This window comes from Patagioenas fasciata, chromosome 4 (assembly GCF_037038585.1).
Source record: "Patagioenas fasciata isolate bPatFas1 chromosome 4, bPatFas1.hap1, whole genome shotgun sequence".
NCBI lineage: Eukaryota > Metazoa > Chordata > Aves > Columbiformes > Columbidae > Patagioenas > Patagioenas fasciata.
In genome coordinates this window covers 54,235,222-54,253,649 of record NC_092523.1, presented here as the reverse complement: position 1 = coordinate 54,253,649, position 18,428 = coordinate 54,235,222, and the positions used below count along the sequence as shown (strand labels likewise).

At 40.5% G+C, this 18,428-nt stretch overlaps 1 protein-coding gene across 3 annotated transcripts in view; it reads left to right on the top strand.

The window, feature by feature from the left end:
- Positions 1-13,157, top strand: part of ADAMTS3 (ADAM metallopeptidase with thrombospondin type 1 motif 3) — a 127,619-nt gene extending 114,462 nt beyond the window's left edge. For all 3 annotated transcript variants that reach the window (XM_065836366.2, XM_065836367.2, XM_071807899.1), the window contains 6 exons: positions 1,134-1,297; positions 1,904-2,069; positions 2,804-2,936; positions 3,206-3,413; positions 4,155-4,272; positions 10,366-13,157. In XM_065836366.2, the coding sequence (XP_065692438.1) occupies positions 1,134-1,297; positions 1,904-2,069; positions 2,804-2,936; positions 3,206-3,413; positions 4,155-4,272; positions 10,366-10,943 (1,367 nt within the window). In that variant the 3' untranslated portion in view covers positions 10,944-13,157. The remainder of the gene's footprint in view (positions 1-1,133; positions 1,298-1,903; positions 2,070-2,803; positions 2,937-3,205; positions 3,414-4,154; positions 4,273-10,365) is intronic.
- Positions 13,158-18,428: the final 5,271 nt, after the last annotated feature.

Genomic DNA, 18,428 nt, shown 5'->3' with positions numbered 1-18,428 from the left:
CACACGATAGGGGTGAGATCTTCCATGGATTTTAATGGCTTTTTAATCAGCTTGTTATGTGCTAGGACAGTGTCTGAGTTGTAAACCCTTCAGGGAGAGGTAGATTAGTTATTACAAACAAAATTAGAAAAAGAAAATTATTACAAAGAAAATAGAAAATTAAAAACCAAACCAAACCAACCAACCAAGCAAACAAAATAGTTTCAACTGCAATGATGTCAAATAGGGAAACATGACTTTTGAGGTTCAAGAGCTTCGTTTTGGACCAAGCAGAGCTTTGCTTTGACAGCAAATGTCTTTGTGAAGCTACTTACTGCAGAGCTCATGCATTTGCATTACTGTAATCATAGGAACTTGTAAGATTTCTGCGTAGATTTTATAATGTTTTATGGTACACTGAAAAAAAGTTGTACAACAGAATAAAGAACAGTACATTTTTCAGCTTTCTAATATATTGGCTTCTAATTGGAGCCTACTAATAATCCCCATACTACATGACTTTCAGTGTGTAGTACAGGAAGCCAAAACCAAGTGGTTTCCCAAGGGCTCAAATGCCTCAGCTCTTTACTTACTGATTTTAGCATTTGGTACATACGTACCCAAATGAAACTAAAATGTGATGAAAAGGCTCCATTTTCGTAATTTGAGGAATATAAGAAATACACTTCTAATCTCCTGAGGGGTCTGTTACACTAACAGGCATTCCCACTAATACTGATGTTGGATATATGCAAATAAGGAATGACAGGGGATTCTGAAGATTTGACCTGAGTTCCTTGCAACTACCTGTGCTTCTTGGGAGCTAAGCTAATGCAGGAAATGTGCACACTACGAGGAAGAGGTATCTCAATCTCTCTCTAGTTCTCTGTCTATAACTAATTCATGTGGACAGGGAGGTACAAAATTGAAGCAAATATCCAAAGGCACCTGTCATCAAACTGGAATTTGGAGGCTGTATGAGATGGTCTTGGAGGGTCTTTCTCTGACCCAACACATCTACAGCGCTTGCCTAGTGCATTGGGGTTTTTTGCAAACGACCTTCTGTAATATCTCCTGTCAAGTTTCACGTAAGCCACTGTGATTGCTGACAATATGATGGGAGGCACGACTGCCACTGTTTTCAATCCTTTTAGCAATTAAGAACCAGGCTACGGGACACTATATTCTGAATGGGAAAGGGGAGGAGGCCATATCACGATCTTTCATCGACCTGGGCGTGGAGTGGGAATACAACATAGAAGACGACATAGAAACTCTCCACACTGATGGGCCCTTGCACGATGCAGTGGTTGTGCTGGTACGTTAACATATCAAGCAGTGGGAATACGGTGGGTTTGTCTTCAGTTGAAAAAGTGCACGGCCAGCATGGAGCTTGCACTGAGATAAAACAGTGCGGTGTATTGCCTCTCTGAAAGACTTGTGCCAGTGAGATGGCTGATAGGCTGAAACCCTTGTCTCACTAGCTGTTACCCTCTCATAAACTGCTGCCTGTTCACGCAGTGGTACCATGTCAATCAGAAGCCAAATATTACATTTCTGACATCAGTGGGACACAACCAGTGGACCAGAAAAGGCATGGCATATCAAACCATGTTTGAGACCAGCCCTACTCTTTAGCCAAGTAAATGATGTGGCCACAACCATCCTTTCATCCTAGATGACGGTGTCTTACTTGGCCAGATTAGAATGCTAACATAGAAAGATCTCCCATTTTAAATGGCTCTGTGTTGATCTTACTATGGTTAGTTCTAATTGGGAAGATGAAAACCATTTTTTTTCCCTCAGTTAGTTAGCTAGCAGTTTCCATGTTTCCCATAAGGGCCAGGCCTTGGTTTCTTTACTTTGCAAAGAAATAAATAATAGCTCTGGTTTTGTACCACTGTTTACATTTGATTATTAATAGATCATTCCTCGGGACAATGACACAAGATCTAGCCTGACTTACAAATACATCATTCATGAGGATTCAGTACCAACTATCAACAGCAACAATGTCATACAGGAAGAAACAGATACTTTTGAGTGGGCGTTAAAGAGTTGGTCACAGTGCTCCAGACCTTGTGGTGGAGGTAAGCAGATGAAGTAGCACCTTCTAGTAGTGAATGACAAATTACCAAAAGTAGAAAAGTAAAAGGTGGGTGAAGTGAATGCTTTAGGAATCTTGGGCTTCCTTTTTTTTAAAGCAGCTTGTTATTTTGGGTGCCCACACTTAAAATATCCTAAGTGCCTGATGGAGTTAGCATCACACTTCATGCCTAGGAAGAAAAAGTCCTTTTTAGGTATTGAAATTCAACACTCAAAGCCACTTTGGAAGTACAGACTCAGATGTTTATACTACTGAACCTTCATTTTGCTCATGGTATGTACATTATTCTTATGCAAAGAATGGGCAATGCTAATGTTAAAGTAACTTTAACTCTTACATACAGCAGTGGAGTAGGTGATGTGTGCTGGTAGCAAGAACACTAGCTTGAGACTTGAGTTCATTCCTCGGTTAGCTGGTGACCTGCTGCTTGTCATTAAAGAGGTAATTTCTCCCCTCGCTGTGCCATGATTTGTGTGTAAAACAGAGGTAAGACTAAGGGGTTGTAACTGTCCCTTCTGGCCTTAAAATCATATCATGGTGTCACATGATAGCATCCACAGAGTGCTGTGCGGCAATCTCGTGCTGGACAACTGAACAAATTGTGAGAGTGTTTAAATATGTCATATCTGTCATGTAAAACCGTTTTATTAAAACTTAGGCTGAACCCAAAAATTAAAACAAGGATGTTTATCCTCATTTTTCTTAAATATTTTCCAGGGTTCCAGTACACCAAATATGGGTGTCGCAGGAAAAGTGATAACAAAATGGTTCATCGCAGCTTCTGTGAAGCCAGCAAAAAGCCAAAACCCATTCGCAGAATGTGCAATCTTCAAGAATGCACACAGCCTCTGTGAGTACATCTGGCATAAAGATGTAAAAGATTGCTTGTGGTAGGTGTGGAAGTTAACCCAAGCCAAATTCAATAGGGTGCTGATAGCCTTCTAGACTGCAGTTCCTATGTTACGGATGGGTTTTTTTTCTACCCGTATAAGAATGGCTACCCATCTTTTTGAGTGGTTTCATCACAAAAATAATGTATACTAAGAGCTGCCCGACCTGGCAGCTGTTTGGAAAACAGGTAAAAGTTGTGATGGTTTTTTATTCATTTTCAATTCCTAGCTGGGCAGCAGATGAGTGGGAATACTGCACAAAAACCTGTGGGAATTCAGGCTACCAGATCCGTACTGTGCGTTGCATTCAACCTCTTCACGACGGTGCAAACCGCTCTGTCCATTTCAAGTATTGTAGTGGAGATCGCCCTGAGAGCCGCAGGCCATGCAATCGAGTACCATGCCCTGCACAGTGGAAAGCTGGACCCTGGTCTGAGGTAGGCAAACAGCAATCATGAATGAGCAACTTACCCTTGCGACCATCTCATGCCTCCAAACTCAGATCTGTGCCTGGGCTGAAAGCTCCCAACTGCACTGGACAGTTTTCCACATCCTGATGATCTGCAGCAGATAATGACTGCCAGCTTTATGGGCTTTTATAGGTCTCCAGACTTTTGCAGAAAGTAGCAGAGGAAATATTCCCAGTATCAGATAACACAATCCTGCAAAACAAACATTGAGATTTTGCTTGTTTTTCTCCAAGTCTCCAACTTTTCACTTCCTCACTTCTGAAGACAGTATAACATTTTTTACTAACTTGGACAGTTTTGCATTCACAGAATTTCTGCACGTGTTGATATTGTTATAATGACTTAGGACTGAACAGCTGAACCATACAGCTAACTCAGTGAACACTGAGTTTTCTCTGTCCCTAGTATTCTTTTTATATTATATTGTCAAGATCAGGTATCGACTACAGGAAGAATAAGTAGCAAAATTCATAATATACTCTGATAATAAATTTAACATTACAGAAAGCAAGAACCAAGGGAAATACTGTCCTCCTCCTCTGCGTATTTCTCCATAATGTCAACCTTCACTAAAGGCTACTTTCAAAACTAATTGCTGGGATGTATAGCCTGAACTGAAAGCCAACCTTGGGTTATTTTAGACACATTCATTTGTGCACATTGCTCAGAAAGCTGAATGTCCTGACTTGTCCTCTGTCTGTTCCATAGTGTTCTGTGACCTGTGGGGAGGGAACCAAAACCCGGCCAATCATGTGCCGTGCTGGCGACCAGTGTGATGGAGAAAAGCCAGAATCAGTGAGGGTTTGTAAACTCACTCCCTGTAACGGTAAGAAAACATCTGAAAATCACTGCAGTAGATGAAGGTAACCATTCCTTGTCTCAGTGCAGCCTGTATGGATAGCACAGTGTTGGGTAGGGATGCTAGACACAGGTATCATCCATTAGGCCTAGATAAAAGCTGAACTTTCTGTGTTCGTGTGTACACGTTTCTAAGACAAGGTAGAGCCTATGCTTATGAATGGGTAGTGTGCCCACCAAACTTGTACTGTATTTTAAAGACAATACACTGTCAGGTGACAACCACACAACACCATTCATCTCTTGCATGCTAGAAAGTACACCCTTCATTGGAGATTCTCCTGCTTTTTTCTGGTTAAACACGCCCTGTTATTTAGTCCAGCGCCTTATTGATACTGTAACTCCAGGTGATCAGTGCTTCTCACACACCAGGGTCTCTCTTGTAAACATGCTGAAATAGGGGGTTTAGACATGTTGACCATTTGCAAAAATTTGTGCTGGCAGTGATGGTCAATCCCAAGTTCAGCCTCTAAATTCGAGGGTAAGTTTTGCAAGCCTGCCGATGAAGGGGAAAAAAAAAAAGAACCATAGAATGTGCTCATTACATTGCTCTCATATAATTTTTTGAACAGATTTTCAAGCTTTTAATGGCAAAAAAGCTTTTCTTCCTTTGGGTTCATGCCTCTTAGATTTGGAGTTTGGTGGGTTTTTTTTTTAATCCCTCATGGTAGTCCTAACATTCTGATCACTAGGTGGTAGAAAAAAAAAAGATCAAGAGTTCTTAGAAGGCATGGCATGTTTTTCCCTAGAGTGAACCTAACTGCTTCCCACAAGTCTGGTAAGGGCTTTTGCTCATATCTGTCTTCTCCCAGTGAAAGAATTCTGAGCAGAAAACAATTCTGGGAGCAATGAAGAGTTATGAAATGGTGTATTCACCAGGTAGGAGTAAACCGCTATCTGTGACTCTACAAAAAAGTACAAGATTTAAAATTCTGTTTTTCTTTGGTGATAAAAACATTTCCAAAACTGAAAGAAACAAGGCTGCATCTTCGCCAAACTATTAAAATAGTTTTTATCTCATGCTTTAAGCATCAATTGGGATTTTCTTGAATAATCAATGTGAAATTCCTGCATTTTGTAATTAAGCAGCACACAAACTTTTTTCTCCATGTGAGAGTACTGTATCTCTCTCTCTCACCGTACTCAGAGCCAAGTGCCACTGACTTATAAAACCCACTATCCACCTGTATAAGATATATGCAGTTGATGACTTTGTACAGGCCTTGTAGCTGAATCACACTGGTTAACACTGTATTCTTAGCGCCTTGGGTGCTTATTATATACCCCATCTCGCGTGCCCCAGAGAATGAAGGATTTCTATGGTTACATGTAAGGGGGGCCTAACAGGGCTCTGAAACCTGAGGTACATTTCTTAAAGAACATAGCAGTGCATCACAGCAGCTATTAAAAAAAAAGGAAATAATGACGAGGGAACTGCACTGATCTACCCGGCTTCGATGCAGCAACCTAATAGCACAACCTGAGCTTTATGAAAATGCTGTGAACTACAAGGGGATGGGCAGCTAAATCCAGTCCCTCATACCTTTGACAAAAACCACAAGGTCCCTGGGGATTCTCCTCCTCAGACAGACTACACCCAACTCCTCTCTCTGAGCTCAAACCTCCCTACTCTGCTCAGGGTTTTGGGCCATAACTTTTACCAAGCATTGGGATTTTCAGGCTCTGCACTAAGTAGCTTAACAGTATTCTTTCAGACCAAATAGTCTTTTTTGCCACGCTTTTCTGAGGCGGCTTCTACCATGTTCTGTGTTTTGGGGGAATACAGCTAAAATAGCAAGAATATCCTGAAATATTTATGCAGATCAGCTTTTTATGCATGATCATGCATGGCATTTCTTTACTTTTAGATCTATACAGCCTTGATTACAATTTTTAGTTTCAGGGCTTTAGACTTAGCAAAGCGTTAGACTATATCAGGTGTTTTTGACAAATTACTGTTTAAATGCAAGATTGCTGAGAGTTTAATCTTCATGAAGTAGTCATGAACATTCACTACAGTTGGTGTGACTTCTTTTGTGCTATGTGGCATATCAGCATTTCTCTTCTGTTCCATGCAAAAGCATGTTTGCGTATGGGAGAAGGGCCACCAGCTCTTCCACCACATGCCTCAGTGGAGCTGTCTTGTAGCATGGAAAAGTTAGGACACCTCCCATAGATATTTCACTGAAACTTCCAGTGTCTCTGTGACTAGAAGGAAACAGGAGACAGGATTTTATGCTGCAGGTCCAAGGCAATGATCTGAGCAGTAGTCATGTCGGATACATGATGTTACCATCAAAATTCTTCTTTATCTGTCCGAATTTAGAAGAATGGATTTTGTGGCACTTGCACAAATAGATGAGCTCTGCATAAGAGCCTGTATAGAATAGACCCTGAGAAGTCTTTAGATGAGCTATCCCTGCTTTGCAACACAAGATACAGAATGAATAAGAAAGCACCTGTCATTTTAAATTTTGGTCCCTAAATACCAACTTTCAGCTCAAAGTGAGATTTCTCAAGAGGATGCTGTCAGGAAGGAATGTACTTAGGCTTCCAGTGATGTCTGTGTCGATTCTGAAATCTAATGTGAAAAGTTTTGAGTTGATCTAAATTTTTTTCTAGTAGCTTCATCTTCTAAAGACTTTCTAGGGAGCCGATATGCTTTCTTGTGTCTTCTGCACTTAGTTACCATGAAGCATGAAACAAATGGTGAGAAGGGGAATTTTTATTGTGAACATCAGTGGAAGGATACAAGCACTTACTTACTGAATAGGAAATGGTTGACTAGGTTTTGCAGGATTAATCTAAAAAAATTTTTTAAAAGGATTATGTGAGTATACAGCTCCAAGATTGTACTTACGGAACCTACTTAAAGGAGATAAGTACAAAACCAAATCTTCGCACTTTCACTTGAGTCATGAAATCTAAATGATCACAAAGCAATTTCACAACAATTAATCAGGAGAGAAGAGGACCAGATAAGGTGCCCTGTCACTTATGGAAAGGCAGAAATAATTGTCTGGTACCTTCTGTTTTGGTTTGTCACTTTAGGTGATATTATCTGCTTGACTTACATACTGATATAATCGCAGTATGTTAACAAGATGACTGCTGTAATTTTCCAGATCAGGTGCTTTCATTTACACAGTAGCATAATGATTGTTCAAGATATCATGCAAAGATTTGTGTTTCAATATTAGCTTTTCTAGTTTAGATTAAATATGATATAGCCCTCAAATTGCCCATGCTAGATTGCTGCTGAAAATAGTCTTATAGTGCCTTCGTGGCATACGTACATTCCCATGCAAAGTTGCAGATTGTCAAGAACCAACAAACATTTATCCAATGAAGCACATCAGGGAAGCATGGAAAATTTTCGTATTACATGCTGCATTTATATCATTTGCTTTTTATAAACAACATCCCACAACCTCACTGACAGAATTTTACAGAATTCAGTGGAATTAAGCTGATTTACAGTGATTCAGAGATTGGGCTATGGTTAATATTTTAAAATAGGAAAACTGGATTGCCTAACATACTATTGACATGTGGTGAGGCAGCATCTGTACACAGGTGAAAAAATATCACAGTACAGAAAGTTAATTTCAGAGCTTAAGTGGTGTTACATGCCATCTGTTGCGCATTAAAATGTGGACTACATAATTGCTAACTATGAATGGAGGACGAGACATGAAACATCTTCTCAGTAGCTGGGGTTAACTTTGGCTTTTCCCATTATAATTTGGCAGACTTCTATTTTAAGTAAAATCCGTCACTACTGTTTTAAGCCAGCTACGGTATCTTAGGAAGATTCTGCTAATGGCAACTTTTTGCCCCAAAGTGTTTGAATAGTGACTGGATGCACCAAGCTGCTCATTTGTCCCCACTGCTGGTTTTATATCCTGTGAAGTGTTACATGTTTGTAGGTTCCTGATCTGATTCTGGAGCGCTGCTAGGGCCTTGGTATCCAAATTAGGAGACTGAGGGTGGACTCAGATGCCCTGTATTTCTCAAGAGTCCTGGTCACTGGGTTGAGTCCTCTGTGGGAAAGAGACAGATTCAGCTGGAACACAACACTGAAATGCACAGTCTGTTTTGAGGGTCCCTGTAAGATGTCTGTGAGAAGGTAATTACCCCTCTCTGCCTACAGGTGCTTTGACTTGAAAACAGCAAGATGACTCTTCTGAATAGCATTGACCTGATGCAAGGCTGGACCGGGTGACCTTCTGAGGCACCTCCCTGCATTATTTTGTTGGGTGTTCATGCCACCAAGGCACATCATATTCTTAACTACAGAGATAAATAACAGCATAAGTGAGTGGTAGGATGAGTTAGACACAGGGAGGAGAGTAATAAGGAAGTATTAAATCTCCTTGTTTTAAAATCTGCCAGTGGTGCAGGCCATTTCAAATGTTTGGAGCCAACCTTCCATCTTCTTCTGTGCTTTGACACTGCTCTGCTCAGATACAAACTGAGAATTTGACTATTTCTGTCAAATGAGTGAAGTTTTACTTGAAACAGTTTCCCCTACAGAATACCAAACTATGCAGGGAACATGTACCCTGATATAGTCCATACAATAGACTGCAAGACTAAGGACAGAAATTCTCAACAGTGCCACCTGCTCATGAGTGCTACAACTCTCAGTGTTTGTCCCAGCCCTGGTGTTCCTGGTTTTGATTGCGGGGTGACAATAAAACTGTGGCAGATGTATTGTTAACCCCCTCTCCCCCCGCTCCTCCTTCAGCCACTCCCTCTCCCCTCCTCCCACTCAGGACAGGCGATCGGGAGGAGAAGAAGGACAGAGAGAAGAGAGTTGGAAAAATTAAAGATGTTTTACTAATGCTACTAATAAGAATAGAGAAGATAATACAAAATATACAAAACCAATCTTGAAAGTCCCAGCAACTGCAGAGCCAGCACCCAAAGTCCTGGATTGGACTCTGCAGCCAACCGGAGCTGGATTCAGTCTGTCACTAGGCCTCAGTTCACAGGGACTACTAGCAAGGTCTTCTCCTAATGTCAGCCATAAGCAAAAAGGAAAAAGAAAGGGATGAGATCCTTGTGATCTCCCATTTTTTATATGAAGTATTCACATGAATGGAATGTTATACACGGTTGGTCAGTTTCTTGGTCACCTGTTTCTCGTTGTCCCTCTGGTGCGATGTATCCGTTTGTTATCAATAACTTCTCATTCCATTGCTATGTTTACCAAAACATGTATCTGGTTCTCCAGGAAGATGCAGCTAATATGAAGGCTTTAGCTGACAGGCAAATTCACTAAAAGAGAAACTTGGTTTTTAACAAAACCAGGACACCTGGTAACAATAAAACTTAGGACTTCATCTCTGAGTTCATGTGACAGTCTGAAGGAGCCTGAGTACTGATGTGCTCTTACCTCAATATCAAATTCTTAAAGAAACTTTGACATTTTTGAGACCTCTGATAGACCTTTGACCTCTTTAAGATCTTATCTCTAACTGAAAGGAACACCACACACAACTTAAGCCATCTGATGCCTGACCTATCTGTTAAATTCAGAAATATATTTTATCCAACTATATAACCTTTTAGTTTAAAAGATCATATAAAAGGCATCTTTGAGAAATATTACTTGGGATTTCATTTCTTTAAGGGAAGATTTAATTGTTTTTAATACATAATGTTGATAGATAATATCCTCAGGCTAGAATTGAAGGTGGTGTGGGCTGGGTAGAGCTACATCTGGCCTGGTGTTTGAGAGCTCTAGTAGGTTAGCTCTGGAAATTGTCTGTAGCACTCTGCACATCTAACATGCCTTTCCACAGGTCTTTGAAAATGTCAGCTTCTGTGCACAGCAGAAGCAAAGTGACTACTGATTTCTTTGATACTTGACTAGGATTATTTTTTAGGGTGGTGGTGAGTTCTGTCAGGGGATGAAGCATCTCAGGTTACATATCCAGAGTAGCCCATCATTTGGGGAATATAGGGAGAACTTTATCTGTGCCCATGTAAATGCTGTCTGGGCATTTCAGTGCTCTTCACTAGCTTTACCATCAACATGATGTTTGTTTTGCAGATGAGCCCTGTATGGGAGACAAATCTATCTTCTGTCAAATGGAAGTGCTTACACGTTACTGTTCCATCCCTGGCTACAAGAAGCTGTGCTGCGAGTCCTGCAGCAAGCGCAGCAGCACCCTCCCACCACTGTTCCTTACCGAAGCTGCTGAAACCGAAGAGGAAGTGATGTTTGATCAAAGCGATCTGCCTAGGGCTTTGATGATGCCAACACCCTTAGTGCCGTACTATGCACAATTCCTACCTGGGAGAAGGTCTCTGGGCAGGCTTCCTTTTGCAGAAGAGGACACAGATACATATGTCTCCCCATCAAACAGTAAGCCCAAAGGTGCTGAATTGCCGCAGTGGAAAGCTCCTCGGGCAAGGAAGACTTCTAGGTTGTTTGCTTTGCTACACCAATCACCTGCCAACAGCAGCGGTCTCAATCCTGGTAATGGCCTTGCCTTGGCACCAGCTGTTCCTGTGGTACCAGCTAATAACACTGCAGCAGGTGCTCCTTCTCCATCGAGAACCTCAAGGAAGAGCAAGAAGCATGTTGACAAGGGATGGCCTTTGAGGTCCTCCACTGTGGAAAGATGACCATGAATTCTTCATGGAGGATAGCCATTGAAAGAGGCTTGGTTTGGCTTGGGGTTTAACTTTACTTCTGGACACTATGGTGCATGCTGCTTTCCACAAGCAGGACACTGCAGGTCATCAACTTATTTTCCTTGTAAATACAAAGAACAAGAAGTGCTGGTTCACTTTCTAGTTGCTCCCATCCTCCTCCCACACTGCGTTATCTGGCTAGCTTTGAATGCATTGGAGGAAAGCACCAAAGAATATTCCTAACAGTGAGCAGAAGTTGCTGAGGGCACCAGTCAAGCTCCAGTGCAGAAAAGGGGCCCTGACCTCAGCACTCACCTCCTTATTTTTATGTTTAAACACTCACATGTAGAAAATGTCCCACCACAAGAGGTACCAAATGTTTACACTACGCAAAATACTTTTGCAATGGAACAACTGAATCCATAAGACTTGATTTGCTCATTTATCGATATGCATGGATATTGTATGAGCAAATTTGCAGCTGTTGTGTAAATACTGTATATTGTGGGAAATCAGTATTATTTTTTAGAGTTTTATGCTGTGAGACAACTGTTTACCTGTCTTGCATTCTGAACAATTGCTAGGTGCCTGCCATTGAGTACTGCCTTATTTACATTCCAAGAGTTGATTTTTAAAGCAGCATTATCATAAAAGGAGGAGTTCTGTTTTCATATGAATTACATCTACTGACACTAGGAAAGGGTTTTTTTTTTTTTGAGTATCAGCAATGTGATGCTTTCTTGTGAAATAAGGAGGAAAAAAGTGTAAACCTAAAAGCATGAGTCTACATATAGCCACTAACCCAGATTTAGACATTTTAGTGTAATTGCAGTCACAGGTTGGAAAAATGATTTTACATGCCTGTGCAATGAACACCTGTGGCCTACACTGAGCAGGTTGTTCCTTCAGTTTAGGAGTAGCAGTGCCGTCCTTTAAGTCTCCTTTTGTCTGAGAGATCAGACCAGTGTAGGGAACCATGTATATACTGTAAGTACTGCAATGTTCAGAAGTCAAAATGAGCTCTGTTTTCAAGATGATCTGTTTGTTATTTCTGAAGCTGAAAAAGCATCACAGCAATAGAATAGCCACTGACAAGAAATAGCTGTGGCAAGACTTAAAGTAGATTTTTTTTTTTTCTTTTCCTACTGGAAGCATTGATTTAAAAGTGAGAGAGATATTTATTTTTCAGCATGGTTCACCTCAAAATCTCCGCAACCACAATGCATCTGACTGCAATAATGTACTAGTAATTTATGTCAATAACAATCTTGTTCACAGTCCACCCAATCACACTCTCTCCTGTGTGTTGCTGTAAAGTACTTGTATATAGGATGGAGAACTAAAGCTATTTATTAAAAGTTGAATTCTTGATAGTATTTTATGTACTTAATATTTACACTAAGGGCAGTTGACTATTCTTTTTGCCAAGCTAATATAGAAAAATTTAATTAGATACCTGTACATGCTATGTCTTATGGATAGAACAGAAATTTAAGCTAACTACTGTAGAGAAACTGTTGATCTTATTCTTAAAAAAAAAAAAAAAAGGCTTATGAGAATTTTTTATTATCAACATCTTTAATTCCCAAGTAGGCTATTAAAATTTCATGTTCACTTTTTACTTCCCCATTTAAAAGTCCTCATGACTGACCCATTTAAAGAATATGTACCTCTGAAATTCTATAAAACAGATTAGGACTCTGAGGATTAAATTATAGAAAGAAACATCTGTAGTGATTAGGTGGAATCACTAGGCTGAAATAAGGATGAAGATTGTTGTCAGAAGACCTTCAATGTTAATGACAATATAGGTGGATTAATTCAGTTCAGGGAAGTATATGGCCACACTACACAAGATGCATCTTGCATCATCTAACCCACTAAAGTATTGACTTGACACCTCTAAAGAATGGCTGCTGCCTTTCTGCAATGCCTTTGAAGCGCAAATAAATTAGTATTAAACAGATTGCACAGACAATCCCTGAGCCTCAAGCAGACAAATAAGGTGTGTTTGAAATTCCCCAGAAGTCAATTTCTCTTTTCTCTCTGTCTTTATTTTTTACATATATACAGTGTGGGTGTAGATAATCCTTGTACCTTTTTGATTTCTCTTCTACCAAGCTAATTTCTCTTTCTACAAAGTGTACACTACTGATACTGTTTGTTGTATTGGGGAGCACGTAGCAATAAAATCCTTAACAAGTCTTTCTATGGTTTGATTCACATGGGAGGGTCTGTTTTTATTAAGTTTCATCTTCTGCAAAATAAAGGACCATTAACATCACAGTTGTGACCTTTACCATCTTGAAAAAAGTTCATTTGAATTCAATATTTAACTTGATTTTTAAAAAACGAGGTCCTCATTTTGCTACTGGAGAGTGCAAGTTGCAGAGAAATTTGGGGAAAAGAAGGAGTGCATTTCCTTTCATCCAAAGACTTCCTGGCACATGTGTGTGTGTCCAAACCTTTTATCAAGAACGTGTAACATTTTCGGTTTTGCTTTTTGAGAAAGGCTATCTAAGGAATTCCATGCCAGTCAGAGGCAGCTGCTTTTTTCTTGTTTAGCTATTACAGAAGTGTTTGCTGAGCTGATGAGAGGATTTCAGGTCTGCTCCAGCCACTAAAGACTTAAAATCCCCAAAACTCACCCATGTTTCTTTAGTACAGATGCACCTTTTAAAGAGAGTTCTAGCCTTCTAGTCCATCTGTCTTTAATAATGTTTGAGACCATCCACTCTAAAATGCATCCTTTGATATGATTGCTGTGTCTCTCATTTGACAAGTGCAGGCATGCAGCTGTAGCTGGTATTTACCTGAAGCCACAACTTCTCTGTGGCCACGAGATGGTGTGACACAGGGGCAAGTGGGGATACATGATGGGCATGTGTACTTGTGGGCTGTCACTCAGACCCACTGAGTCACACTAACGCTTAAGGAAGGGAAGCAGCTTGTGCCATTGTGCCTCGTGCTCCAGTTTCACTGCCTGAGGTCAGTCATTCTGGTATTGTTCCAAAAAGCTGCTAATTTTTCTGCAGCTGTCGTTGCCCATTTTCAAGAACGGACTGGAACTTCTAGACAAAACCTAATCTGATAAGAAAATATGGAGGTCTTAATCTCAGAGATGCAGATGAGAGAAACTGGATTTTTAACCGGGCAGAACAGAGGCTGAGAGGGAGATCTAATTGTTGAGTATACACACATAGCAAGTATGAACAAGGCCAGGAACAGATGCCAGCATTTACAGTACTGCAAGTAGATACACAGTAAGGAGTGACCTGTGTTGCGCATGTACATACCTCCAATAAGGATCTGCCAGCTGGCAGTCCCACATGATGCACTGCAATCTGATAGAGGAGAGAAGACTTCCACACAGCTCTGCTGAGGCTGAGAGGCAAGGCACCTCTAGTCCTGCCGGGAGATGGGAGGGCCTTCTACTGCACATCACAGTGCTGCAGATGTACAGAGCATCCACAAACCTGCAAAAGAACACAGCTTTAGTATGGCAACAGCCTTTGCCTCTGCTATAAATAAATGCAGCGGAGCATTTACTTCCAGTGTGTTGGTCTGCACCTGAACTTGGCAGTAGCATTTTGGTATTTGATCTGTAATTATTTATTTTAATGCTAAATGATGTCACAAAATACCACTATGTGATATTAAAAAAAAAAAAAAAAAAAGGCAAACCAGAAAATTAATACTAAGAGGCCATATTCCCAACCCTCTGCATCGGTAAGAGGAGTTTCTATCACTCAGTTTGGCTTCAGGTTTTGATTAAATCTCTGGTTTACTACGTTCTGCCAAGAATTACATTCTCTGAACAAATTCCTGGCAGTTTTAAGCTGGGCAAGTAAATCTGCAGTAAGGGTCCAGTCGAAATCAAATTCTGTTAGAGAGCACTAATAGTAACATGTCATAAGTAAGTGTCCATTAAAAAAAATCTAAGATCCATTGAAGCACCACTTGAGAGTGCTGAAAAACCTCTATTAATCAAAGTTCAATATGCAAGATGCTAGGATAAATGGCTTGCAATTAACAAGAACAACAATTGTCAACTACACTATTTTTCCACTTCTGATGTGGCTCAGAGAATCACAGTACCTGAGGGGTTATCTATTTGAAGTGGGAACTGCAGCTTCAACTATTCCTGCAACTGCAACATGTTACCAGATGACAGCCTGTTCAAATGCTGCTTAAAAATTCTTCAAGACCAGCAGACAGTTTTTCATGTGACAAAATTCAGGCATTAACTTCTTAAAAGTATTAGAGAGAGGTATCTTTGAAAAGACAATCTGAGCCTCTCATTTGAATTGTAACTAAGGCAGAGATTCCTGTAGTATCATAGGAAGATGTCAAGCATCTGTATTCTTTTGAAAAAAAACGTCCTTTTCCTTTCTAAATTTTTAAAATGCACCAAGTTTAGGTTTAGGTGAACCCGATATCAACACACTGCTAAATAGGTCCTGGTTTCTTATGGAGGCTTCATATTTTCACGTTAGTTATGTAAATTTTTTCCTAGTTCTCTGAAAGAAAGACTGTGCCCAAAACAAGACCTCTCATATGGTAGGTGTCATATGAATTGGATCTTATTAATTACACCGAAAGGAGGAAAGAAGTCTCTATTTTAAATTCCTTAGGAAAGTATACCAGCTCAGAAGCCATGAAGATAAGGGAGTGCTAATGGCAGAGCTGGGATGAGAAGGCTCTGCTGGGTTATTTAGCAAGAGCATGTTAAGTGTCAGCTTCTGGGTGAAGTGTCTTCATATGGCTGCAAGAAAATGGACAGACAGCTGCTGCTGTGGGAGGGAATCAGACCATCCGAGAGCAATCTCAGGTTATCAAACCTGGTAGGTCAGAGGTATGTGAAAGGTCATATCCAGGAAGACCGTGCTTTATCAGGATCAATCAGTAAAATCACCTTTTATTATTCAGAAAAAATAAATCACCATCTGCCAAACCACAGAAATATCTGCTCTCATATATTGTGTTCCAGGCTCCAAGTCTCTGTTAGAATGATTTTGGTTTTGGACTGCCTTCACATGGAAGAAAAATTCCCGTCCCTGTTTATGGAGCATGTTCTTTTCTATTACATAAAGATGATTTCTAGGCTCTTCTGAGAGCCTAGATTTATTACCTTCTAGTTACAATAATTTGGCATACTAGGTAACCTTTACTTAAAATGAAAAAAAAAAAAAAGGGAAGACAGAGGGATTTGCATTTTATTTTTTGTCCCCCCCCCCGCTTTTTTTTTTTTCCCAGCCCACAGAGATACCATGCATTTCATTGAGAGACACATTGATTTCTTACTCCCTGGGGGGCGCTTTTCAGGATCTTGCAAGAACTGTTTCCTTCAGAGTCAAGCCAAAACCCGCAAGCCCTGGATGCACTTAAGACCACATAAGGGCTGGCCACAGTTTCACAAGAATTTGGCTGGCCTCACACCCAGCAAATTTCAAACCTGGAAATATGGATGACTGCCAGGGTCACTGGATGCTACAAAGGAGGACACCTGAGACAGAAGTGGAGATGTGATGCCTATGCTACTGCTGAAGGAGATGCAGTAGTTCAGAACAAGTAAGAGCCTTTTCTGTTTGTCACTTGGTATTTATTTTACCTATTTTAATGCCTGTTCTTTCGGGTAAAATGCACAATATTTTAGCCTGTTACTTCTACTTTTGTTCCACATTGTAAGAAAAGTATAAAACTCCTTTGAAATTCGATGGGTAAGCAATCCTAATGTACACGCATGTAAAAGAGCAGATATGTACTCTGTGGGGAAGAGTCACAGCTGCTCCCTTCCCTCCTGTCAGGATGACTGCTTTGAACTGAACATTAAGATTGCATGGGTATGCATGAAATCAAAATTATAATAGCACATTTAAATGAATTAATTTCATGTGCTTCATGGTACATGTGTCCTGGACCTAAACACCGAGTCTCCTACACTATGGTCATCCTCAAAAGGGTGCAAGAGAATCTCTTGCATTCTAATACCAATCCTAAACTACTTCAACCCAACTACAGAATCTAAGGCAAGTTATACACAGACCTTCCCATGCTCGTTTGTGCTAAACCATTGCTATACTGATGCAGAACACTAGAGAGCACTCCTCTTCTTATGTGCGTGATGCTCTATGAGACAAAGTCCTTCATATAGAAACTCAAACGCATTTTAAAAACAGCATTAAATTTAAAAAATATATATATACCTAAAGTAGCAACTCTAAAAATTGTACTTCTTTTATTTCCTAGGAAATCTAGTGCAGGGACAGGTGCACTAGAACAGACTGATCATATAGCCCAGGCTGACCACATAGCTGCCATCAGTAGTGAATGCTTAAAGAACATATGAATAAGGGATGCATAGGATGGTCGTCTGTTCCCTGGCAGCCTTCTCCCTCTGTATGTTCTGTATTCATTACCCATTACTAAATTTTGCTTGCTTAGAATTAATAAATCTAAAAATGCAGGGCCAAATTCCCTTTCCACGGTAGTTTTACATCATGTACTCCTCAGGCTTAACATTGGCGCAGGCAACTCAAGTTATTATATTTCAGTGCCATCAGCAGAGGTTTATGCTTCTGAGGAAAAGCAATTGCTTTAAATGTGTGTTTCTCAGGCAACCAGTTATATTTACACACTTTCAGGATCCCACGACTTGGGAAAGAGGTACTACTAGAAATGACTGACAATAGCATAGGAAATCTGTTTAAAACTCAAGAGTGCTTTCTGACCCAAAGAAAATGCATTTTGGAAGTCCTAAGTGGCTTTTTTAATCTGTGCCACTGAGAGTAGGCTAGAACCACTCATGTTTCCAAAGTGGCCCCATGCACTTAGCACAGGGAAGTGAAGGGGGCTAAAAGCAATGCTATTAAAAGTAAACTCCCTTCTGAGAAACACTGAGGTGTCTCACCCAGACCTCTGCAGTTAAATGCGAGTGCAAATCTTTCCCTCACCTGAATTGTAAAATACACATGAAAGGACAAAATCATATTTACAGGAGTGTCAGCCTTTCCTTTTTAGATGCTGGGGGAAAAAGTGTACACCTATATCTCTCTTTCGATCTCTTGCTGTGATCTTCCTCAAACTCTGAACCCTTGGAACCTTCCTCTGAATGTGACTCTGACATCACTGCAAAGTCTGTTTGTGATTTAGGGAGACCTGAAAGGATACAAAGCTCTGAAAACAGGTCCTTTGTGGATCCTGAATAGAGAATGAGGATGAAGACTGCACTTTGTTACTTCTTTCTGATTAGAGACTAGATCCTAGCTGAATGTCTTCCAGGAAGCAATGAACAGTGGAGATAAGGGTTATATACAGACTTGTGCCCCACGGGAGACACCCTACCACAGGACTAGTGGTACTCACAGCCTCTACTGGGGATGCCCTCGCCCTCCACACCTGAGGCCTTTGCCGTGCTCCAAAGAGCACCAACATGCATTAACGCTGGTGCAGCCTCACACAGCAGCCAGAAAGTTT